This window comes from Bos mutus, chromosome 16 (assembly GCF_027580195.1).
Source record: "Bos mutus isolate GX-2022 chromosome 16, NWIPB_WYAK_1.1, whole genome shotgun sequence".
Taxonomy (NCBI): domain Eukaryota; kingdom Metazoa; phylum Chordata; class Mammalia; order Artiodactyla; family Bovidae; genus Bos; species Bos mutus.
The window spans coordinates 43,112,531-43,137,488 of NC_091632.1; the positions used below are offsets into that span (position 1 = coordinate 43,112,531).

Consider the following 24,958-nt stretch of genomic DNA (forward strand, 5'->3'; position numbering starts at 1 on the left):
CCACCCCCAGCTCCTGTGGTCTCGCTGTGTCCCTCTGCAGGGACAGTACCAGTGCAGCCCCAAGAGGAGGGTGACCAACTTGTCCAGGCTTGCCCAGGCCCGCCTGGTTTTAAAGTTGAAAGTCCTGTGTCTTGGGCCCCCGGGACAGTTGGCCGCCCCACCTGCAGAGTGTCCCAGGGCTTAGTGGGTGGCTGAACAAGGCTGCACTTCACTCCAGGTCCAGGATAGGGGGCCTGTAGGGTCTTGTGATCACAACCAGAGGACCCAGTTCTCCAAGTCACCCACATTCAGGCTCTCTGTGGGGACAAAATTATGGCCTTAGGAGAGGTGTGGCTGAGCTTGGGGTGCTAGTGGGCTGCCCCTCGGGGATGTGGTGAACACTGAGGCCCTGGTGGTGGGCTTCATGTGGCAGGGTCTGAGGGGAAGGACTGTCTGGGACCAGAGCTGGTATGCAGCCCAGGAGGCAGCAGGCCTTTGTCCTCTGGGCTCAGGCCGGGGTGGTCTGGTCCCAGCTGTCCTTGAGCTTGATTTCGCCATTGCCAAGCGGACCTGACTTCCCAGGTCTGGGCTAGGTTGGCTGCCAGCCCATGGCTCAGGGCAGGGATACGGGAGTGGAAGGGGAGAGCTGGCTCTTCTGTCAAGTGTTGAGCTTGGAAGTTTTCTAGAAAAGTCCAGGTCTGATGTCTCTGACCCCGTGGCCCAGGCCAGGCTCTGCTCCACCTATCTTTGCTCAGACCAAATGAGAGTGGAGGTCACTGGACACTGCTGCGAGGACCGGAGGGAATGGGCTCTGGGGTGTGGCAAGCTCCCCAGGGCTGACTGTCCTGCAGCTGCCAGGGAGGGTGGGCCTGGCCCCGGGCAGAGGGACCGCAGATGGCACCCTGAGTGGGAATGGTACTCTCCAGGCAGCCCTGGTGCCTCTGGGTTCTGTCTCAGCTTCTCTAACCTCCAAGGGACCAAGAGGCCTGTTTCCAGAGGAAGGGAAGGGAGGGCACCAGGCCTGTGTGGCGGAGCCCCGTCCTATCCCCTGTGGGCTGGCCCTGGCCCTGCTCACCATCCGCTAGCGTTGGGGTTCTGGAGGGGCGGCTCTGCTGAGGGCAAACCCGGCCGTCTTCTCCCTCCTCTACCAGGAGGCAGTTCCCACCCTCCCCGTCGGCCCCGAAGATCCCCTCCTGGCAGATCCCGGTCAAGTCGCCCTCGCCCTCCAGCCCCGCGGCGGTGAACCACCATAGCAGCAGCGACATCTCGCCCGTCAGCAACGAGTCCACATCGTCCTCGCCCGTGAAGGAAGGCCACAGCCCCGAGGGCTCCACAGCCACGTACCACCTGCTGGGCCCCCAGGAGGAGGGCGAGGGGGTGGTAGACGTCAAGGGCCAGGTGAGGATGGAGGTGCAGGGCGAGGAGGAGAAGAGGGAGGACGAGGAATATGAGGAGGACGAGGATGTGAGCCGCGTGGACGAGGAGGACTGCCTGGGGGTGCAGAGGGAGGACCGCCGGGGTGGGGACGGGCAGATCAACGAGCAGGTGGAGAAGCTGCGGCGGCCGGAGGGTGCCAGCAACGAGAGCGAGCGGGACTAGGTGGCCTGGGGGGCGGGGCCCGGAGTGGGGCGGGGCCCAGCGGGTGGGGTGGGGCCTTGAGGCGGGCAGGGCCCGGGCGACTGAGGGCGGAGCCTGGCCACCCACCCCGCCCCGGACAGACAGGCCTCTGACCTTGATCTCATTCAGGTCGAGGGCTCCGAACTCTCTGGGCTCAAGCCCCTCAGCCCCCTCCCAGACAGAGGTCCGGTCCAGGGGCGTCAGCTGAGTGTCTTAGCCAACCTAACACCGTGCATGACAAGAGGTAGTTTTATTACCTGACTCCTGACCCTCACAGAGGGGGAGCCTGGGGACCCGGCGTCTGCCGGCCCCTCCCTCTGCCCCGGCCCCCTTACTGCTTCTCACCAGTGGCCACGGGGGCCACACTGTCGTGATTCCAAAAGCGATGGCCCTGCTCTCCCCTCCGAGCGAGGGTCCCCCGGTCCCCCATCCAGGCCCTGCCCGGACAATGCTGCCCATGTGTACTTGTCGCAGCCCCAGCCCGGTCGCCCGCCACACGTGACAGCGCACTGCTCCTGACCGCTGGCTTGCCGCATGGTGGCTCCGCTACCGCTCTGGGGAGGTGTCCTACCCCACCAGGAGCCAGGCCCGGGGCCCTCCTGTCTGTCCCCCGCCCCGCCCCCAAACGTGTTCTTTTGTGTGATCAGGTATTGGTATCAGAATATAAGATCCGACTGTATATAATTGTAATAAATACGAGCTGCCACTATTTAATTCCTGCCTGTGGCTCCCTGTCTGCTCACGGCACCCCAGCCCTGGGGGTGGATCTCGGTCAAGGCCGCACCAGGTGGGTCCCAGGGAGGGGACGTGGGGTCAGGCCCAGGTAGCCCTGTGGTGGGCCTGCCTCCCTCATCGAGTCTCCCCCACCAGGCAGGTGTCACCACTGCTCACCCACAGTTGGAGGGTGTCGTCCTGGGTCCGGAGTGGCTGCTGCAGGGCGACATTCCGCCCCAGGAGGAGAAGGGACCTCACGTTACTGTATATAGACCTGGTGTGGAGTGTGATGAGCTCGCCTTCCTTAAATGGATGCGTGTGCTCCCAGGAGAGAGTGTCTCGTTCCCTCTTCCTCCCCCGTCTCCACTCCCTCTCACCCTCCCTGTCTCCCTTTAACCTTCACACAGCTTTTAGCTAAACCCAGGAAAACAGCACTAGATGCTCCTTCCGGGGAGTGCCCGGGGCTGTGGCCGTTGGTGCAGGGGTCAGAAGGCCTGGTCCCACCCTGGGCCTCGTGTAGACACAGGCTTTGGAGACAGAGTGCAGGGACCATGGAGGTGGAGCTGCAGCGGGTATGTACCCTCTGGGGAGTGGAGGGGGCCGAGGCCTCCTGACCCACTGCCGACCTCCCACCCACCCAGCTCTGGGGAGGGAGGAAGCCACAGGCTGAGGGTGAGACACTTGGCAGGCGGGTGTTTTGTCTCAGAAAACATTTCCACTCTCACCCAGGCCCCTTTTTCGGCTCCTGCAGCGAGCTCCTTCCTAACTCTCCAGGGGGGGCCCTCACCCTGCCCCTCTTGAGTATCCAGCCCACTCCCTGGTTTCCCAGGTTTGGTTTTTGATGCTTATCACCTCACATGGTGTTCCAGCTTATGTTCCCCAGGGACCCTCTTCTGAGTTACCTCTGTCTCTTGCCACCCCCACAGAAGCCAGGGTTCTCCATCCCCAGGGCTCCCTGCCTCATCTGGATACAGGACCCAGTTTTTGGGAGTCATGCAGGCAGACCTGAGATGGCAAGCACAGAAGGAGCTGCCCGCTGGGTCGGAAGCACCCCTCGGCCTCGGGGGCTAGAGACAGGGTTCCCCCATGACCTCCTCGGAGAATGGAAGCCTGGGTCCTGCGTGAGCCATCTCGAGGGCTCCCCCTCTGCTTGGTGACATTTCTAATGGCCTATCACTTCGCAGAGGTCTCTCCTGCAGTGGGACCAGGCAGGGGGTCAGAGGGCAGACAGCCTGGGACAGAGACACAGCCAGAGCTGCTGGCGTGGGGGCCGCAGGGCATCACGGAGCACATCTTCCCCAACCTGGGGGGTCAGGGGTCTCTCGGGTCCCCAAACTCACTGTGGGAGAGAGGGACGGAAACCTGGGCCTGGGGGACCTTTGCCCTGTGGGTCTCGAGCGACGATTTCAGCTTTTGAGGACAGAGAATCTGGCGTGATTTCAGGGAGAAAAAAAACCCCTCCCCAAAACGGCGTGAGTGCTGCCTAATAAAGGCAGCTGCTGGACGGAGGGAAAACAGCCCTTTGAAAAAAAAAGCCTTTCATTAGAAAAATAATGCATTTCATCCAAATAAGGTAAAAATATTTGGAATGGGGCAGAAGTGAGCAGCAGGCAGCGCCTGTCAGGCCCTTTCTGGAAGGGAGAAGATTATTAAACTCAATTACAAAGTATTTTTGTAAAGCGTCTTTTAAGAGAGAACTCACCCTGGTGCTCAGAGGCTGCAGGACGGCCCTCTGGCCCCCGAGGTCTCGACAGCTGCCCCAGGTGTTTGTGGGCTCTGCCTTGGGCAGGGTCCTTCCTTGGGCAGCCCCTGCTCCCCTGCTCCTTGCGATGCCCCCAGAACAGGCGAGGCAGCCGCTTCTGCCCTGTCTGCCCTGGCCAGTCGGCTTCCTCCTGCGAGGGCTGAGCCGTCGGTGTCCTGGGACACCCTGGTGGGGAAGGGAAGCGTTCTGAGCGAGGGGAGAGGGATGCCGAGCTTGTAAAATGTTCTCTTTTTCGTACTGTGGAGGTTCATGTCAGCTGTTCAAACAGTCCAGCCCGTATTGAAGGACTGGAAGGGACAAAATCCCTCTTGGTCTCTCCACTCGGTTTCACAGGTGTGTGGTTGTAGTCCATCTCTCTTTGTCTGTCTTTTTTAATAAAAACGGGAAGTTGCTCTTCAGTGTTGTGTGGCTTGCTTGTCTCCCTGAAAGTAAAGCGTGTGTGCCCACGGGGCACACATCAGTTGGGAGGGGAGGGCTTCTCTGGAAGGCGTCTCCCTGAGGACCCAGCCAGGACTTAGGTGCTGCTTCTCGGGCTTTGGCCTAGAACCTGCCTCTCCTCTGGTGAGCCCTGCCTCAGACCCAGCCCTGCCCCACCCCACCCCTGCCGCAGACCAAGACCCAGGGCAGCAGACTGGCCTCACACCTGATCCTCAGGAGTGTACTTAACCCTTAGTGTTTCTTCACCTGTCTGTTTACAATTGTTTCTGCCGAGGCACCCAAAGAAGAGGGTCAGCGTCTCCAGATAGCAGGCAGGAAGGCACCAGGGAGACCCTGAAGGTGGTGGTGGCTCCAGCCTCAGGTGAAGCGCTCACCTGGGCGTAGACCCAGTCCTGACTGACCCCTCCCTGCCCCAGACACCTCTCTGGTCCCTGCTTCTTCATCCTGCACAGGTGTGTTCCATCTCGGGATCGGTTACCCCCTGCTAAGGTCAGACATCTCCAGGGTGCTTGAGGTGATGGTGTGTGACCACCACCTTCTTCCCTGAGAGCTGGCCCAGCCCCTCCCCAAGCCACACCCTCCCTCTGGTTCCGCTCTAATCCAGAAGTGGAGTTTAAATCTCTAGCCATGTGGTGCTTTTTCCCTGAGTGGTGAACAAACCTGACCAGTTTACTTTCGTCAAGCATTTTAAAGCTCTTGCTGTCCTAGCAGAGGAGGTGAGATTTTATCATTTCATAAGGAGGCTGCCTGAAGCCTTCCCTGGCCTGACACGTCTGGGAGGACCTTCTTCATAATGATGAGGCCATGTTTAAAACTCATCTTGGAAACTCAGGTGCCCAGTGCTCCCATCCTAGCCCAGTAGGTCCGGGAGGCTGTTTCCAGGTCATTAGTTCCAGGGTGCCCTGTAGACACAGTGTGCAGCAGCCAGGCGTCAGGGAGGCTCTCTGGGCAGGGCTGAGGGGCAGGGGGTCTTCTGAGGGGGAAAAAGCCTTGGACTTTCTAAGGCCCCGGTGTTTCTCCCAAGTGGCATGGGTGAGGGGCTCACAGGAGAAGCCGCTGGGTCTGGGCCTGTGCTGGCTGTGTGCCCCTGGGAAGTGCACCCCTGGGAGGCACGTCCTGTCCACCCCCTAAGGTGGGGTGGCTCCTCCTGCTAGGGTGGCACAGGCCCAGCCACTGTTCATTCCCCAGGAAGCCAGCTGGTCCGAGGGGACCTGCTTCCTGGAGGCCTTCTTGGGGGCGACAGCACTTCATTACCCCTGTGTCCTAGCCGGGACCAAGGCTCCCCAAGGGGCCAAAGCCACCTCTCATGAAGGTGAACGGGATAACAGGCTGTCTTGGCCCAGGGTCCAGATGGTCTGAGGCCCAGTTGCCCGTGAATGCCGAGGCCTGACACCATGGGTGACTCAGCCGTTGGTAGCACCCAACCAGGGCCAGGTCTGTGGGAGGTGGGCAGGCCACTGAGCTCAGCATGAGCCTGTGCAGCTGGTTCTGGCCCTTTCCAAGAGGTTACAAAACTCTTGAATTTGCCCGTTTGGGTGTAGGAGCATCACACCACCACAGCTAATTAAACCCCAGAATGAAAACATGTTTTACTGCAATTCCTACTGAGTCCAACAAGCCATAGGGAGTACTGCGGGACCCAGGCCCACCCTGCACCCTGGGGCGGGGCGACGGCTCCCCGCCCCCCAACCACGCCTCCTCACTGCAGGCCCCTCCCTCCTGGGGGCGGGTCACCTGGTCTCAAGGGGCGGTGCCTGGGGCTCAGGGCTGTGGGCTGACCTGGGTGCAGGTTCCTCCTGTGTCCCAGGTCCCTGTCTCCCTGAGACTCTTCTGAGGGGTGCCCTGAGGCCCAGCCCACCCTTCCCTGGGCCCTGTCTTGTCCTGAGTGGAGCTTAAAAGCTAGTCTTGCCTTCAGCTAGGCTGAGCCTCCTCTTTACCCGTGTTTGGGTCTCCCAAGGTCCATCCGGCCCCAGGAGATCTGGGGGCAGCTGCAGAGGGGCAGTTTTTGGGGTCTATCCCGAGTCCTAACCTTCCCCCCACCCTCCACCTGGAGTTGGAGCCTCTGTGGGCCCTGCCCCCCCGGCAGTGCCCAAATGGAGCCCTGTGGTCGCAGCACCCACCCACCCAGCTGAGGGCTGAGGTCGGAACCTGGCTCCCTGCCTCCCCTCAGGCCCCACGGGAGGGCTGCTCGGCCCACCAGGGCCTGTGAAGCTCCAGTAATGGTTTTAATTTGTTGAACTTGTGTTTTAGCCCATAAATTAGTCACTGTTTTATTTAACAGAATTGAGATATCCACAAACAATAGGCGAGTTCCAACTTGAACATTTTAATAAGACAGAAAAAAGTATATATTTTCGTGTCTATTACAAACATATTTATGTAAATAGCCTGTGGGCTGGGTTCCAGGAGGAGAGAAGAAAGGGAAGGGCCCTCTGTGCTGGGGCTGGGTTAGAGAAGAGGCTTTCACAGTGAAAAAGTGACCATGTTGAGGGGGGCCCTGGGAGCGGTGCAGCCCCCTCGCCTGTGCCCCCTGCGGTCCCCCTTGCCCGCAGCCCCTGCAGTCCTGGGTGGGGAGGTGACACCTGGCTGAGGCTCCCCAGGAAAGGGGCGACCTCCTTGCAAGGATGTGACATCGAGGGAGAGGCTCCACCTTTGAAGGCTGAGGAGCCCGGAGGCCCAGCACACGTCACGTCTCCTCCCCCAGGCCCTGAACGCCTGGCCACCTGGAAGGAGGTGAACTCAGGGCAGGGCTGGCAAGATGGTACAGAGGAGGAGGTTTACTGAGACGCAGGCCACCACCTACAAGTGTCAGGGCTAAGGAGGAGGCCTGCTCTGGGCGGGGCCTGACTGGAGTACTCGTGCCACCCATGCTTCTGAGGGAGCCCCAGCCATGGTGCCACCGGAGCTGGCAACTCGGGCCTGGGGCTGGTGGCTACAGACTCAGGCATCAGCCCCCTCCGGCTCTGCCCCCCTGTGCTCCTGGCAGGAGCCGAGCCAGCATCCGGATCAGATCCGGGTACGCGCTGTTCCCAGCCCGGGCAGGTCCCTGCAGGAAGGAGGAAGGAGCCGAGGGAGGAGGCAGAGGGAGGACCCTGCCAAGCGCCTGCCCAGTAGCCCTGGCTGCTTGGGGAGAGGGCTGGCCAGGGTGGGGGCCTGGGAGCCCCTGGAGCCATGCTGGAGGCCTAAGGCGTCTAGGCCACGTAGCTTCTGAGCCTCCATGGGGCCTTCGGGCAGGGCTGGGCCCAAGTCCCCCACTGTCTGTTCCCAGCCACCTGGGAGCACTTGGCCCCATCCCAGAGGTGAAACTAGGCTGCCCTCTTCCCTCCCAGAGTTGAAGGGTGACAGACACCCTCCTCCCCTCCCTTGGCACAGGGAGCCCGGGCCTCCATGGAGGCTGTGCCGCGCTGCACAGCTGGGTCACTGCCAGCCGCTTGGGGCTGATTTCAAAAATAAAAGATAACTTGATAGATTTTTTTTTCCAGTTTTTATTGAGTGAAAATGTCAAACCTTGCATCAGTCATGCAAAAAAAAAATCAAATAAATAAAACACATATATTAAATTTCTAATAGCACTAAATTCAAGTGGAAAAATATTCAGTTCTTAATAACCAGGTGCCGAGGAGACCAGATTCAAGTAATCAGAGCACACGCTGTTCAGTTCGGTTTTCACGTTCTGCATTTTCGTCTCAAAACCTCTCTATATATCTCTATATATCTATATATGTATATACATATAGATATATACACACATATGTGCATACATATTATTTTATATTTATATATATACACATACATAGTTATAAAACATTAAAAAGAGCATTGGTGGATCAAGCATTGTTTTCCCCACAGAAAGAAAATAAAACAAAAATTACACATTAAAATTCAAAATGAGCTAGCAATGGCTTATAGTCCTAGTGTGCAATATGAAGGTTACAAAAGGCTAGACTTCGCACTGTCGGCATCTTCTTTTTCTTTTTTTTTTTTGATTTTGCTACATTGAAAAAAATTTTATTTTCCTTTACAAAACTCCTTCCACAGACTCCACGGTTCTGTGGTCGGGCACAAAGTCTGGGCGAATGCTCAGCAGCAGCACATGGTGCCCACAGAATTCAGGAGGCTCTGGTAGGGGCTGTTCTAGAAAACCACTTGTTTCCTGTTGAATCAGGTACATCCGTCTCACCAGTCCCTCCCGCGTTCTCTCCAGTTCAGATGGTCCTGGCTTTCTGGCTGTGGGCAGCCAGGAGGACAAAAAAAAAAATTGGGAAGAAAAGGAAAAAAAAAAAAGAAACGACTGCCCTGTCCGCCTCCAACAGCTGGGTCAGGCTTCCCCTGGAGACCCAGGGGTAGGAGGCTATGGTGACAGCCCCTCCCCAAGGCTGGACCTAGAGCTCTCCCTGTGGCCATGTCACAGGGTCCAACTAAGATGGGGCACGCGGCCTGACCTGGAGAGAAGGTGAACAGGAGAGGCCTTGGGCAGCGTGCCCTCAGTCCCTGTCGCCATCAGAGCCATCGGCTGGGTGTGTGCCTGGCAGGTGGGGGCCAGCTCTGGGGTAGGTGACCTCATCGTTGAAGGGGGCGGTGATGGGGGACAGGGGTGTATTTTGCAAAGGGAACCAAATCTGGGTGGGTTGAACCAGCAAAGAAGTATCCCAAACAAAATAATAAAACAAACTGGAAAAAAAAAAAAAAGCCCTATAAAGCCACACGCATAACCAATAGAGAAAAACTCAAATGTTAAATTAACTACAAACTTCTATCAACAGTAATAGTCCTTTTTTCTTGTCTCTACAAAATTCAAGTTAAAAGTTGGAATCACGCAGCTCCCATCAGTGCTAGTGTAAAGACAGACAGCCTCAACCTGGTTAAGGCCTCTAACTAAACGCTAAACAAAACCCCACGTGAGCAATTGCACTCGGGTCTCCAACCTCAGGGCTGGTCCGGAGGCGGTCTGTGCTCTGGGCGCCCGCCTGCTGTTTTTATTTTGTTCTGTGTAGAATAATAAACCTTTACAGGAAAAATACTGTACAACTTCCTCGAATTTTTTTCCATGTTGACTATTAAAGCCCCAAACAGTCGCATCCTTCCTGTTTTTACCACCTGGGTGGCGGAGACCCCCTGAGGGCCCAGCATCCCAGCACCGGCTGGCAGGCAGCGGGTAGGCCGAGGTGCCCCCTTCCCAGGCCCCAGCCCTCGGGGCTGACACCCGGCCAGGCCCCGCGCTAGGGGCCGAGTGTCCCGGAGCCCTCAGCTTGGCCAGTTCCAGGAGGTTCCCTCCGCGGTCCCTGTAGTGTCACCCGCCGGCCGCCTCCTGCCCCGCCCTCCCCCGGGGCCAGGAGGGAGGGTCTTAGCTGCACGAATGGGAGGCCCTGCAGATGCTACAGGTGCCCGCCCGCCTCCGGGGGTATGGGGCGGGGGTCACGGTGACCCCTGGCGCCCGTCCCAGCCCTGAGCAATGAGGAATCCCAGCGGCGCGGCGTGGGGTTGGGGGTGGGGGGCGGCAGGGTCAGCGCCCGCCTCACCCTGCGGGGCCCCTGTCCCACCCCGGACAAGAGCACCTTCTGTTTCCCTGAAGAAGATCCCCGGACCGCGGCGGAGGAGGGTCCCGCCCGGGCAGCTTCTGTCCTGCCGGCCGCCGAGCTGCCGCGAGGGCGGGCGGGCGCGGGGACGGCCCCGAAGCACCAGAGGAAGGCCCCCCCCCGCCCCCCGCCTCTGTCCTGAGACGGACTCGGGGTCCGGAAGCACCGGCGGGGCGCACGGGCCCACCCGGGCCGGAGCGCCTCCCGACGCCGGGACGCGGCCGACACCTAGCTCTGGACAAGGGAAGCTTTACAGATAAATACCGTTTCTTACAAAATTAATAATAATAATAACAATAGAATAAAGCGGCAAGATCCCGAGGGCGCCGCGCGCGCCCGGCCCCCCCGACGCGCCACCCGCCGGGCGGCTACGGGGAGGCGGCGGCGGGCGCGGGCCCGGGGGGCGCGGGGGCGCCGAGGGCCGCCAGCTCCGGGCTCCGCGACCCCGGCCCCGCCGCCACAGCCGGCGCCTCGGGCAGCGACTCCTCCGAGTCGGTGCGCAGGTCCTCGTCGTCCTCGTCGTCGTCCTCGTCGTCGTCCTCGTCGTCGTCCTCCTCCTCCTCGTCGTCGTCATCGTCCGCCTCCTCGTTCAGCTCCAGCTCCTCCTCGTCGTCCTCCTGCGACGACTCGCCGGCCGCTGGGCCGGGCGCGGCGGGACCGACGCGGGGCCCGGGCGCGTCGGGCGGGCGGGGTCGCCGCTCGCCCCAGCGCCGGGCCGGGCAAGAAGAGCAGGGTGGCGGCGGCGGGCTCGGCGCTGGCGGGGGCGCGCCGCCCAGGCCGGCGACGGCGGGCGGCGGCGCCGGGGCCGGGCGCGAGGCCCTCGGGGCCGGGGGAGGCGGCGGGCGGCTCGCCGCGCTCCTGCTTCTCGTGCTTGCGCTTGTGCGAGTCCATCTGCGACATGCCCACGACCGTGTGGCGGCAGCCGGGGTAGGTGCAGTGGAAGTGCGAGCACTTGAGCTTGTACTTGCAGTCGGGCACGGCGCAGTCGGCGCTCGAGCTGAACTGGCAGAAGCCCGCCGCGCTGATCACGTCCTGCTTGCCATGGTGCTTGCGGTGCGCCGTGACCTTGGTGCTGTCGGTGCAGCGAAAGCGGCAGCGCAGGCAGTGGAAGTGCGTGCTGCTCCCTGAGAAGGGGCAGTCGGCGAAATGGCAGCTGAGTGAGGCCTTGAAGCGCTTGAAGTCGTCCAGCACCAGGTTGTCCACGCGGTCGTGGTGCTGCGCGTGCTTGTACATGTGCGTGCGCCCGCAGAACTTGTAGCCGCAGTTCTCGCGCGTGCAGTGGTAGTGGGTGACCTTGAGCGAGAACTGGCAGGCCGCGTCCTTGCAGTCCTCGTAGAGGTCGAAGCGCCTGAAGCCCTCGAGCATCATGCCCTCGTCCAGCATCTTGCGTGAGGAAGCAGTCTTGCGCCGCTTGCCAAATGGAGACATGTCCTCAATGATCCAGAAGCGCTTTTTGGCCCCCGAGGCTGTCGGCATGGAGATGGTGTTCCCTGGGGAGGGGGGCTTGATCAGCGCGGGCACCATTCCCAGGATCACACTCACTCGTGGCCCCTGATCCTGGCTCGCTGGCCAGGGGGCTGCACTCGATGACAACCCCTCGGTTCCCCGTGGCTCCCGGGCCTCTCCCGTGACCCGCCCCCCAGGATAGCCGGGGGAGCCCCAGGCTTCCCCCTTAGTCATCCCTGTCTGCAGGCTGATCGCACAGGCGTCCACCCTCGTGGGTGGCAGAGCATGCAGCTCTGGGGGATGTGGTGGCTGCTTCCTGGCCCGTTTGGGTGGGAAGTTGGGAAGTGAGGACACGTCCTGGCGCTAATTGAAGCTGAAGGGGGAATCTAGGTCGGCAGTGTAATTACCCAAGTTGGACCGGGGCCAGACGCCATCATGTGCCTGCCTCTAATGAGGGACAGGCCGGCTCCTTCTCCCTCCTGCTAACCAGTTTCCCGGGCTGCCCGCCTGTCTGCGCCTGGGACCAGCCTGTTTGCCACAGGGATGCCGAGTGCCTTGGAACTGTTTGCAGCAGTCACTCCCTGCCTCGTGTGCAACCTTCTCCTTGGTACCAGAAGGTTTTTAATGTCTTGGGCTGGGAGAGGGCAGGTATGCTGAGCAGCCAGGACTGGAGCACAGGCTTGGCCGGCAGATGGGCCACACTTGTGCTCTCCCACCTGGTCCCAACTGCCTCGCTGGGCTCAGGATGCCCCGTTGCCACCCACAACTGCACTGTTCGGTCATGCCTCCGAGACCACTTTCTGCACAGGTAGCTGGGGAAAGGGTGGCTGTCCCAGTCACTCCCTGCTCCACACCCCAGGCCTGGCCCCCCCGCAGTGGGCAGGGTAGGCACCGTCCAAGCTCCCCCAACGCGTTGACCCACCCAGCCCTCTCTGAACCTGTCTAGAACACCCACCCCAGGCACCAGGCTTCAGTACCACCCATCTTGGGAATAGACCCAATCCTCCCCCATCCCAGCCCCTCAGCAGGTGGAGAGAAACAAGGACTGTGATGGACTGGGGTACCCAGCATGAGGCAAGGGAGGGTCTGGGGCCTGGGGATCCAGGTGGGTGAGGAGTAGCTGCTTTGGATTTGAAATCACTGGTTATGCCAGCAACAGAACAGGGGCTTAACTCCATGAGGGGGAGCCCTCTGCCGCGCTCTTTGTCAGCCCCCGGGGAAGAACAAACGGAAGAGGCAGAGCTGGGGTGGTGCGGCAAAGGGCAGGGGCGGGCAGGCCCCGCGCCTGCCGGGCAGTAGGTACAGGGGGAGGCTGGGAGTCACCTCTGCTATGAAGCACTGCCCGGGGCTCAGGCCTCATCCTGTGTGGCTCCAGGGATGGGGGTTCAGCCTGGTGTCAGGACCCTCCAAACCTGGGTGGGTCCCAGACATCAGGAGCTTTCCAAGAACATCTCTGTCCCTCCCTCGTCCTGGGTCCTGGGTGAATGCCCCAGAGCGCGGGAGACAGGCTCTGCTTTGCTGCAGGGTTGGGGGGGAGTGGGGTGGGCACGGCCATCTCAGGGTTCTGGCCAGTAGCTGAGATGGGGTGAGCCCCAGGGAGCCCTGGTGGTGATGTTCTGGCCTGCCGAGCAGGAACCAAGAGAAGGTGTCCTCGGGACAGGGGCCGGGCTGTCTGGTCTCGGGCGGGGTTGGGGAGAGGTGGGGCTAGGCTGTGAGGAGAGCAGGATGGCCCTGTCCTTGGCCTGGCAGGCCACAGACGAGGGCCAGATCCTGGACCATGGCCTTGGGGCTCGGCCAGGGTGATAAGACAGTGGTGGAGAAGGTGTGTGTGAGTTACCTGCGGCATCCTGAACTAGGGGGGCGTCACTTTTTACTGGAGATGGAGTGGCAGTGACAGGCGGGAAGCTGGGCGGGCTGCTGATGGGGTGGGCCAGGCCCCGGGTGGCTCCGAGAGTGGCACTGAGCAGAGAGTATGAGAGACAGGGTGGAGAAAAGAGGCATGGGAGGGAGGGGAGGGGCGCCCGGAGCACGGCCGGAGAGAAGGATGGGGTCAGTGGGGGCTGCAGAGCCCCGCGGGCAGCCTCGTCACCGGCAGCAGCAGGAAGAGGAAGAGGAGGAGGAGGAGGAGCCGGGCAGCCTGGAGAGGGTGGAGAAAAGCAGAAAAAAAAAAAAAAAAAAGAAAACCAAAACAAAGAACAAACAAACAAAAGAACCAAAATGAGAAACCCAATGGCAGAAGCAAGTATGATATGAAAATACGTGGACAGATGAGCAGACAGATGCCACGAAGAAGAGAGGGGAGGGGGTGGCAGAGGAGAGAGACTAGGAGGGCGTGGCAGTGCACGGGGGTGTCATGGTGGGCTGGGGAGGGCCCATGGGGAGGACCCCACTCTGGGGCCCAGGAACTGTGCTTGGGACCATGGCAGAGAGGCCAGAGGAGGGGCCAGGGCTGGGTGGGGCCCACCTGCCCCTCTGGCTATAGCTCTTAGCTCAAACCCGGGTCCTCTCCTGGAAATGGAAGCCGAGGGCAGAGTACGGGGGAGGTGGGCAGGACAGCAGAAGGTGGGGACTCATGTCCCACAGACCAGCCGGCCCGGCCACACACTGGCCTGTCCTCCTTTGAGGCCACTTGGCCATGATGCTCCAGTCCTGAGCCAGACCTGGCAGGAGGAGGGCCCGTCCCAGGCCGGGCGCCTCCCAGACCCTCGCGGCCCTGTCCTGGCCGCCTGCTCACCTGCCGCGGTGCTCTCGTTGCCCACAGGGGTGCTGGAGCAGCTTCGGTCCATGGTGGAGGACTCGGAGGACATGGCGCCTGGGCTGCAGCCAGTATAATCCATGTACTCGTCTGTCTCGGTGTCCATCAGGCTTGGGGGGCCCTGAAAAGAAGCAGGGGGCCCCTGAGCAAGCTGGGCTGGAGGCGGTGCTGCCCACAAGGAGCATGTGGTCATTTCCGGCGGCTGCCAGAGTGGGACACGGATGATGCCCTCTGGCCCCCAGGCGGGGGAGGGGCGGCTCACCTGGGAGGAGGGTGCGCGATCGAAGTTCTTCCCCAGCATCCTCCGCATGTGCTTCCGGGCATGGGAGGTCATCTGGTGCTTGAGGAGGAAGGAGAACTGGCAGCCCTCCCGGATGCAGTGGAAGTGGCTGTTCACCTGGTTGTACTTGCAGCCTGTGGACACAGCCCCACTCGGCTGTGAGCTTTCCCTGCGGGCCAGCTGGCACTCATGGTACCCGCTGCATGGCGGGCACTGTTCTGGGCACGGGCACACATGCTAGGAAGATGGCGTATGGGGAAAGGGCACTTGCCCGTGATGGTGCTCCCCTGAGGAACCTCCCACCCCCCACTCCCAGAAAGTCCTCGGCCACCTGGATGTCCAGAGCCTGGGTCTCCCCGCCAGTCTAGCATGGACTTGCGGGACGATGGCAGGCTGGCCCCCTCCCCTGTGCCGCACATTGAGAGGTCCATGGGCTCCAGGGCAGGGGACCCTAGTGACCTGTCCACTTGATCAGCTGCCTCCCAGCATGCCATCTGTCCCCAGCTCTCCTTTGGGGACCCCAGGTGCTGCCCCCCACCCCCTTGACCTTGTAGAGATGGCTGCAGGCCGGCTAGCCCTCTGCCCTGCCCCCACCCACCTGGGTTTTGTTCTGGGCTGACAAACACAGCGGCCAGACTGAAATGGTATCAGCAGAGGGCAGGTGAAGGCCTGCCCGTTGCCATGGCACCTGAGCTGGCCAGGTGTCTTATATCATCCCCCAGCTTTGTTTTGGCTCCAGCTACCACCCAAAACACCCCAACTGAGTCAATAACGGCAACTACAGAATCCCCGACACCTGTAAGCCGAACCCAGGACCAGCATGGGTCACCAAGTGTTGATATCTGTTGCTGTGATAACCAGCCCTCTCTCAGGCTCTGAATTATTTTTGAATGAATACCTGAAGGAAAGGTTTGTTTCCTTTCATTTCTGGCAGTTGACTTTGAATCTCTCAGCCTTCCCCTAGGTAATGGCCCGCTGGCTGCAGGCAGTAGCCCCCATCTGTACCCACTGGACCCTGTGGCCGTGGCCACCTGAGTCACCTGGGCACAGGTGTCCGCACCCAGCCTGCCTGGCTCCCACCTGCTTTCCAGTGTCCGGTCTCCTCCTGGGCAGATTACTGCCCCATGTCTGCATGTGACACGTGGCTCCATCCTGAGGCAAGAGTGTGGACTCTGCATGGAGCCCGCTCCCCACAGCATCCTGGGGCTGGGGCCAGCGAGCTCCTCAGGGAGGCCTTGTTCTGGGGTTGGGGGCAGCTTCCTGGCCAACAGCCCAGCTCTCAGCAGTGAAGTTAACTCTGAAGCACCTGTCCCTGAGCTCAAGGTCACTTCTTGCCCCGTGGCCACCTCCTTCCAGGTCACCCCAGGTTACAAATGCCCTGGCCTGAACTGACCAAGTACCTGCTTGTCCCACCAGATCCCCAGCACCAAGCCTGGTGCCAGTCACAGTAGACAAAAAAGACCTCAGCTGCCACGTCTACCCCCCACCCCCTGCACCTCTTGCAACAGCAAAGAGCCTGGCCCATGGCTGCTCTTCAATAAACCTCTGTTGAGAGACTTCCCTGATGGTCCAGTGGTTATGAATCCACCTGCCAATGCAGGGAATGGGTTTCAACCTCTGGTCAGGAGACTAAGATCCCACGTGCCACAGAGCAAATAAGCCTGAGAGCCGCAACTACTGAGGCTGAACACCTAGAGCCTGTGTTCTGCAACAAAACAAGCGCATTGCCAAGCCCATGTGCCATAATGAGGGTGGTCCCTTGCTCGCTGCAACTAGAGAAAGACCTTGCACAGCAAGAAGACCCAGCACAGTCAAATAAAAAAAAATAATAATAAAAAAAATAAAATGTCTGCTGAGTGAGTGAATGAACAAATGAACATCATACAGCCCATTATGGATAAAAACCTAATAGTTAAAACCATGGAAAGACATCCCAGGGCAGAGAATGTCAGGAATTTTTAAAACTTACCTGCAAGGCCCTCTTGAAAAAGAAAAGAAACCAAGTCTGGAGACCAGAGATGAGGCTCCAGGCCATTGCCCTGGGGGTGACTGGAGTGTTCTGGGTCACCCTCACCCCTCTTTCCAGGCTTTTGGGGTTTTGACTGTTTTCCCAGTTTGACAATGCCTGGTCTGTGACATTTTAAAAAAAAACCCATGGAGCCTGATGTGTGGTAACAAGAAGTGGCACCCGGGCCTCTGGGGCCAGAGCCACAGCCCTGCCCACCGCGGCAGTTTCCTGCCCCCAGCCCTGGCCTGCGGTACCTAGCCTGCCGCACTCCTCGCGCTTGGTGAAGTACTTGAACCCATTGGCTGCCCGCCGCTCGGCTTTCTCATGCTTCTTTATGTGCCACGGCAGCTTGGTGGTGATGTTGGTCACAAAGTAGCAGCCGGTTCGGAGACAGTGGTAGTGCCCACGCATCCGGAACTCGCAGTGCTGCAGGGAGGGACAGGAAAGTCAGGACCAGGCAGGCAATGGCCATAAGCCCCACCTGCCCCAGGCCTCTGGGCTATGGCTGGCCCTTTGCATTTGTGTGTCCTTCCGCATTTAGTATCAGCAAACACAACTGTGTAAAGATCATTCACGTTTTAAAAAGCCATAAGTCCCTTCTGTCATTTGACTAAGGCATCCTATCTGGTGTCATACCAATCTCTCTAAACCCACACCCAGAGCAGACATCACTAATCTATCCCAGCACTCTTCTCTGTGTGCCCAGACCTGGGCAGACATCATTAATCTATCCCAGCACTCTTCTCTGCGTGCCCAGACCCAGGCAGACATCACTCATCTACCCTGGTACACCTCTTTGTCCGGATCTAGGTTCAGACTCCTCCTCAAGGCACTGTCAGGTGGCCCCTACAAATCTTGGAGGTAGGCCTTTATAATGAATCTGATCTGCCCTTCCTGTCTGGAGCGCAGACAGTTCAATATCTGTCCAATGTTTTAAAATTCCAGGCCTCTAGAGAAAAGGAGCGTAGCCATTCCAGGATGGGCAGAATGATGCCAAGTGCCCAGTGGCTGTTCATCATAGAGTCATCACTGAGGGTTAGGATAAAATGACAGACCTCACCAAATGAGCACCAAGCTGAACTGCTGCCCAGGGGTCTCCAGGGACCTGGGGCAGACAGTGTCCTTTCCAGAGTCTGGAGGAAGCCAATTAAAAAGGGTGTGAGAAACAGAGTCTCTGCCAGGAGGAGCTGATCCATGGCCCTGTGCCTCCCTGCTCCCGCCCCAGGCCCCACCCTGCCCGTCCACCTTGCTGACCTGGTTGGGACAGAGGCACTGCAGGGAGTAGTAAGCAAACTGGTCTCGCACGTTCACCAGGTTGTTGTTGGGGTTGATGTGGTCCAGGCAGTGGGACTCGGCCTTGCCAGAGGTTTTGCAGACGTACTTGCAGTTCCCAAAGAGACAGTGGAAGTGGAACTTGTTGGCATACTTGCAGTCCGTTGCGAGGCAAGGATCGCTGGAATGAAACCACGGCCCAGGTCATTGGCATTCCCAGTGCCCTCCCCGCCGATGTCCTGACACTGGCTCACGCTGGGGTTCTTCTCCCCAGTCTCCCGTGGTGCCCTCAAGAGGAATGGCCCCAGGACTGCCCTCCTGCTCAACAGGGCCATTTGGCCAGAGGAGACTACAAATCCCAGCATGCAACCTTGCCCTCTTTTTGGAGCTCTGCTGGAGCATGAGGGATTGCGGTATGCAGGCTGCCCAGAGCACTGCATGCTGGGACACGTAGTTTCCACGGCCACACCTCAGGCTTATAGATAAGGATGGCTGCAATCATTTCTTGGATATGAAAATGAGAGATGGTGCTGCCAGCCTGGCGGGATGCCAGCGCAAGCCTGGCTGACGTGGCGCGGGCGCTGCCCTGGCTGTGGCTGACTGACAGCATGCAGATGGGTGGGCAGCCCTACCAGGACGCTTTGCTACCGCGGGGCCTCAGCCAGTGGGAACCTGTGCCTGGTGTCAGGTCCTGGTTCCAGGGTCAGCTTGGAGCTCGGGGCTGCCCACCCACGCAGAGAACGCAAGCCAGCTCAGTGGTGGGGCGGGGTGCCCCGTGAGCCCTGCCCTGCCTGTCCTGAGTGGCAGCCCCCCGCCCCAGACCCCTGCTTCCCAGGCTTCTGGCAGTAGTGGAGGGTACTGTGCTCTGGCTTCTACCCTTCCTGGCCTGGCTGACAACACGGCTGCCCTCTACATTCACATCGGGCCTGGGTGGAAACTCTGACCAAGGCCAGGATGCTAAGAGGGCTGGGAGGTGAACAGAGGAAGGGAAGGTGGGGAAGGGTCAGAGCGGAGGGCAGGTGCCCTTCCGTGCCGTGGGCCCAGCCCCAGGTGCTCAGACAGGGAGGACAGCTGCCACTCAGGCGGTGTGTGTTCACATCCAATTTATTACTTTTATTGAGAACAGGAAGCCACACGCATCATGATACAGAGTCACCGTTCTCGCCGCAAGGAGCCACCCCATCCATTGAGGAAGGTCCCTTCCACCCCCTGAGAGCTCAGGCTATTGTGCAGGCGGGCGGGAGCCCAGAGGAGGGTCTAGCCCCTTTGCCCCTGCCCCCTGTGACTTGGCTTGCCCTGCAGAGATTCAGTTATGGGCGGGAACCACAGAGACCAACAGGGAGGCCCAGAGGGAGACGTAGCCCTCCTTGCTGGGTGAGGCCCACCCCTCCCAGCCCACCCTGGCTGGTCCTCACAGCATTGCCACCGGTCTCTCCAGAACCGTGGCCACTACCTCCACCATCACCCCCCACCCCGGCCGCTTGCTCCAGGAACAGGCAGTGAGGTCTGAGCAGCAGCAGCAGCAGCTTTGGCTAGAAGGACATGACCCGGTGACCGGGTCCCAGAGAGGCTGGGGACAGCCGGGGCTCCTGCAAGACGAGGAACAGTGCCTCCTCAGTGGCCCTGGCTAGCACCTACTCCCAAGACACCCGGGGGACACAGGACTCCCGGTTCATCGAGGGACTCACTTCTCCTGGAACTGGAGGAATCCGGGTTTGACCTGGGGCTTGGCGTTCTCTAGAGAAGTCGTTGCCAAGGGCGAAGTGGGCAGGTGAGGCACTGATGCTGGAATCTGAGGCATCTGGGGTATGGTGGAAGCCAGCTGCTTCCAGGCGAGCAGGGTGGGGGTGGAGGGCACGGCGGCCAGGCTGGGAGTGGGCCCCTCGAGAGAGGAAGCCGTGGCTGTGGTGACGGGTGGCACTGGAGGGGACGCGGGGGCCAAGGAGGGTTTGGTCTCAGCAGCTGAGGCCGGGAAGGCAGCCTCTGGGTTTCCTTTTACTGCTCCTCCCTCCGTCCGGAAGTGGAAGCTGTGAGAGGCAGAAGAGGGTGTCTCAGGTGGGGGTGGAGAGCGCCCTTCCCCATGCACCTGCCTGCCTGCCTGAGGGCAATCCCATCTCAAGCCTAGGGGGCCGGTGCCCCACCTTGTCTTCAGTGCCAGGTGCCGCCAGGAGGGAAGGACTGAAAGCAAACAGCTCTTGGGCTCCTGGTTCTGTCCTAATGACACCTCCTGGTGACCTTCTAGATGCACTGTCCCTAGCTCCTCCCTACTAGGGACACAGCAAGTCCCGGCTCAGGAAACCCACCCTTTAAGAACCTGCTCTGAGATTTAAAGATGGGTCTCAGGCCAAGAGCTGGAGCTGCCTAAGCACTGAGAAGAGCCTGACCTGCGGCTTAAAGAGCAGTGAAGATCTGTTTTAAATGTTTACAAGTTCTGGGTTCAATTACAGCAGACGGTTGGGCTTGCTGCTTTTCAGCTCAATGAACTTTACAAATTAATTTCTTTTATTTTTAGGTCAAAGAGAATCTACAAATGCAGTATTGTGGCTTGGAAAGGGCCTTCACCTGGCGTCCCTGCTGCGGTCAGAGTTGGGTCTGCAGGAGGGCTGAGGGCTACATGGGGGTGGGTCTGGGGGCGGAAGGGGCTCCTGCTCCAGGTGGGGCCTGGGTGGGCTGAGGGGGTCTCATTGGGGGCTGACCTAGTGGGAAGATGGGAAAGTCTGCCTTTGGCCAGGCAGCACCGCCTGAGAAGCCAGCTCAGCTTCTGAGGTCTCAGGGGTCCTGCTTGGAAGGCGGTTAGAGGCCTGTGCAGCCCCGAGCCCTGAGCCAGGCTGGGATGAACAGGGCTTGGTTTACACGGGTCCCCGACCCCCACTCACTTGGCGTGCTTGATGGCCCCGTCCAGGGTGCTGAAAAGCGCGCCGCACTCCTCCACCACGCAGTGGAAGTGGGCCTTGTGGAGGAAGTCACACTGAGCGTTGCAGAAGTCCTTGGTGCCAAACCTGGCAGAGGAGCCAGCCGCTTAGAGGAGACCCCGGGGCTCTAGGCAGGCCAGGGTGGGTGGTGGGGCTGGCCCCTGGCCCCTGGCCCCCGGGACCGGTGGGCTTGGCCCTCCCCTCTCCCTTGCTCACCCAGAGCCCCTCACCTGCGAAGGTACACCTTCCAGGGCTCTGACAGCTTCTCCTGAACCATCGCCTTCACAGCCTTGCCCAGGAATGGGGGGGACTCCCCAGCGGGGCCTCCCTCTGTGTCCGTCTTGACGTTCAACAGGCTGCCGAGGTTGGGGCTGCCCTGAGACATCTGCCAGGAGGACAGGCCCAAGCTTCAGGCTGGGGACCTCAGGACACTTGGCCCGACTGCCCTGGGACCAGCAGCAGCTCTAGGCTGCTTGGATCTCTCCAAACTGACCAGAGCATCACGGTGCTGGCAGCTGGGAGGAGAGGAGGCCCGACCCCACGCAGCTTTGGCTGCACAGGAGCCCACAATGAATGGATGCCGCCGCAGGCAGCCTGCTGTGCCTCCTCAGCCCCACAGAGCTGCCAGGGCTCCGCCACACAAACCCCGTGCTGCTAGGAGCCATCACTCAATCTGTGGCCGAGACTCAGGGCACACACTCCAGCCCAGCTTTCCCCAGACTTCGCGGCTCCCTGGTTATTTTCCTGCCAGGTTTTCAAAAGAAGTGCAGGAGGAGGAGGGATGCGGGGGAACCCCCACGAATTCCTTGAGAACAAGAGAAGGCACACAAAGGAGGAGCCGAGAAGGAGGGAGGGAGGCTCACGGGGTGAGAGCAAGACAGGCAGACTGCCGCTGGGAGCGGAGGGGGGCGGGGAGCCCGTGGAAAAGCTCGACCCACACAGGCGGGGTGCAGGGCTCCGACAGGAAGGAACAAGGGGGTGCAGGGAGCAGTGACCCCAGGATGGAAAAAGGGGGCAAGAGAGCAACCAGGGGAGGGGGAAAGGTGGAAGGCATGGGCGCCCTGGAGCCAAGGCCAACAGGAGCCCAAGGGCCCAGTGGGACTCCCACCCAGTGAGGTCCGGCCCAGACCTAGCTCCCTCCTCGGCAGTCACTTGTGTACAGTAACCAAATTAATCTTGCCGTAGTCAAATTTATCATGTGAAGGGGGGGAAATATATTTGAGATGATGTATAATTTACAAAGACCCTGCATTATTTAAAATAAATATTCTGGAGCGACCTCTGCAGAAGGCGTCCAAGACCATTATTCAACCCGAAAAGTGGAAATTGATGCTTTGCTCCCACTTTAATCCCCCCCCACCTTTTTAAACAAACAAAAAATATATAAAATAAATAAAATTAATAACTAAGAGCAAAAGAAGTTAGAGGGCTCTGGAAAAGCTTTAGGAACCCTCCATCTGAAGGGAAAAAAAAAGGGTGTCAGAGGCTGGAATATATTTCTTCAGCCAGTTCATTAAATTAATTTGTAAGCAGTGGCTCTGAAATTATATCCGATGAAAAATGGCCTCAAAATTTAAATGGTACAAACTCATCTTATTAGAGGCAAAACATTAAAAAACAAACACATCCCCCCCACCCCCCAGCATAGCTTTAATTTCTCTGGGTGGGGGAATGGGAGGCGTGTGATGGATGGTTCTTACCTTATTCATAAGCGAGGATAAAAGAGATGAATTTGCCGGGACTGCGTGGCCATTTGATTCATTACTGGAACACACAAACCAAGGGGCTTTAGCTCAGACGTTCGTGGGACCGAGCCCGGAGAGTCACCCCTCCCAGTCGGCCCATGGGGCACTGGCCCCGCCCAGCTACATTTCCCAGGGCAGGTGGGTGACCCCTGGTCAGGAGAGATGGGCCCCTGGCCCCAAGGGGTCTGGCTCTGAGAGTGCTGTCCCCAGAGCCTCCTGCAGGGGGCAGAGCTGGGAGGCCTGGGCCTCCCCTCACCTGGGCTCCTTCAGAGTCAGGTCTAAACTGCGGTCCTGGGAGGCCTCGTGGGGACCTGGGGCGCCAGCACTCTCACCGGGCTCCTGCTTCACCGGGGCTGGGGGGAACCTGGCAGGGGTGGCCTGCTGCCCGTTTCCTACAGGGGAGGGGAGGGAAGACGGTGTTAGAGGGACCGAGGGCTTCATAGGGGCACCAACCGGAACCCCCCAAGGGGAAGACGGCGGGCCGGGTGGGCTGAGGCCCTCGGGGAGCCTTGACTGCTGGTCAGTGGTTCTCCCCACTGACAAGATCGCTTGTGACGCTTCCCCCTGTGTGGCAATTCTTCAAGTGATAATTATTGCAAAATTATGTCAAAGTTGTCCTGGCTCAGGGCCTCCTGGAGGAGAAGGGCGGTAGGCTGGGGAGGGGGCTGTGACGGGGGTGGGGGCCCTTCATTTTCTCCACCGACTGTCACAGTCAATTTGTGGGGCTGCCGCTTAGGCTTTTATTAAAGACTCTGTTAATGCTGAGGGAAAGTGGCAGATCTAGACTGGGAGCTGCGCCCCCTCCGCGGGTCCCGTCCCCACTGTTGCCGGGGCGACGGCCCTGCCTTCCACTGAGCATGCCCAGGAGGGGCATCTGCTGTGTCAGGGCTATGGAAGCTGACAGCCAATCAGAGCGGTTCAAACTATGTGACCTCGCCCGTCAAGCTGTCCAGGGCAGGGATATGAGGCCCACCCTTGCCAGGCAGGGCTGGATGGGGTGGGTGGGGGGAGCGGGCGGGGTGTGGGCATGGGTGCAAAGGCTGGAGCTGGGTGGGCAGAAGACTCAGGAGGCCAAGCAGAACAGGGCCAAAGAAGTTGCTGACAGGAACATGTCCACGGAGCCTTTCCCCACAATCCCCAGTGACTGAAATATTAATCTGCCCCAAGGCACTGCAGCTGACAGAGAGCTGCTTCACAGACAGCAAGTGTCATTTTATTAAAAAATAAAGGAAAATGGCCCCCTCCCCTTCACTTGACCTTTCTTTTCGGGGAAGGAGCTTTTTCTTAAGAAAAGAAAGTACTTGACAGCCTGGCCACCAAGCCCTGTGTGGCCCCAGCCTGCAGGCACCTGACCAGAGGTGCACGGCCCTGGGCAGTCTGGCCTGACCCTCCCGACACGTGGAGTAGAAGGTGGGTGTCGGCTGACAGGAGTATCCCAGTGGGAAGACGCTCTAGTTTTCAGAACTCAGAGTCCACATTCCAGGAGCTGCCCAAAGCCACTAGCGCAGGGTCCCCAGGGAAACAGGGCTCTGACCCTCCAGCCAGCTCAAGCTCGGGGGGACCACAGGGACTCTCAGTCTTGGTGAGTCTCGAGACATTCTCAGGAGCCAGACTACTGAGGGCCAACTTGGCCACCTCCCAGGGGGTGTATTTGGGATCAGTATATCCCCCCACTATTCCATCAGCTCTACAAGGCAAGGACTTTGTTGTCTTCCCCGCCATGTCCCCAGCCCCCAGCCTGGCTCCTGGCTCTGCAACAAGCTGCCCTCAGTGAGCAAAAGTGGTTGATGAATGGATGAATGAAGTGAGCCCGGTCCCAGACAAAAGCAGAACTCTTCTTAAAGATCTTACTAATGCTTATTACCTGGATGGGGGGAAACAGATAAAGAGGAGCAAGGGAAACAAAAAAGCCAAAAAAAAAAAATTCAGAGGGAAAAAAAGTAGAACAATTTTTTAAGGAGCAGAAAATTTGAGAGAAAGGGGAATCACTTTCCATGATGGGCCAGATGAAAGACAGAGACATGATCCTGGCAACTCCAACACAGCAGCCACTGACCGGATGTGGCTCAACTGAAAGAAACCCCAATCCAGGTCTTGGTCCCACTAGCCAATTTCAAGCACTCAACAGCCACGTGACAAGGGGCTACCATATTGAACAGTGCAGAATGGAACACCTCCACTATCACAGAACGTGCGACTGTTACAGTGCTGATGGAGAGCGAGAGCCTGGGCAAGGCATCCTTGGTCTCAAGGGGCTGTCCAGGCCTGAATCCCCTGAGCATCCCTGCAGTGTGGCCACCCTAGCCCTGGGCTGAAGTTGTGTCCCCTCCCATCATCTGGAGGAGGTCCCAGGGAAGCCTGGGGCTCAGGGACGGCTCCCACTGGGGCTGGACTTGTGACATGGCAGGGTAGGGGGAGCTTGCAGAGGCCCTGGGGATGCACAGGTACCCTGTG

General features: G+C 59.5%; 2 protein-coding genes across 5 annotated transcripts in view; one reads left to right on the plus strand and one right to left on the minus strand.

Annotated features, from left to right (window-relative positions):
* Positions 1-4,473, plus strand: part of PEX14 (peroxisomal biogenesis factor 14) — a 144,730-nt gene extending 140,257 nt beyond the window's left edge. For 2 of the 4 annotated variants that reach the window (XM_070385228.1, XM_070385227.1), the window contains exon 9: positions 1,131-4,470. In XM_070385228.1, the coding sequence (XP_070241329.1) occupies positions 1,131-1,578 (448 nt within the window). In that variant the 3' untranslated portion in view covers positions 1,579-4,470. Of the gene's footprint in view, positions 1-1,130 lie in introns of all 4 variants that reach the window. The other 2 variants (XM_005892721.3, XM_070385229.1) reach the window with 2 other exon arrangements.
* Positions 4,474-7,975: 3,502 nt separating this feature from the next.
* CASZ1 (castor zinc finger 1) overlaps positions 7,976-24,958 on the minus strand; it is a 57,163-nt gene continuing 40,180 nt past the window's right edge. Inside the window, 11 exon segments of the mRNA XM_070385230.1 lie at positions 7,976-10,773; positions 10,775-11,576; positions 14,267-14,408; positions 14,550-14,701; positions 16,830-17,001; positions 17,830-18,028; positions 19,536-19,874; positions 20,724-20,846; positions 20,990-21,144; positions 22,460-22,523; positions 22,761-22,896. Of these exon segments, the coding sequence (XP_070241331.1) occupies positions 10,455-10,773; positions 10,775-11,576; positions 14,267-14,408; positions 14,550-14,701; positions 16,830-17,001; positions 17,830-18,028; positions 19,536-19,874; positions 20,724-20,846; positions 20,990-21,144; positions 22,460-22,523; positions 22,761-22,896 (2,603 nt within the window). The 3' untranslated portion in view covers positions 7,976-10,454.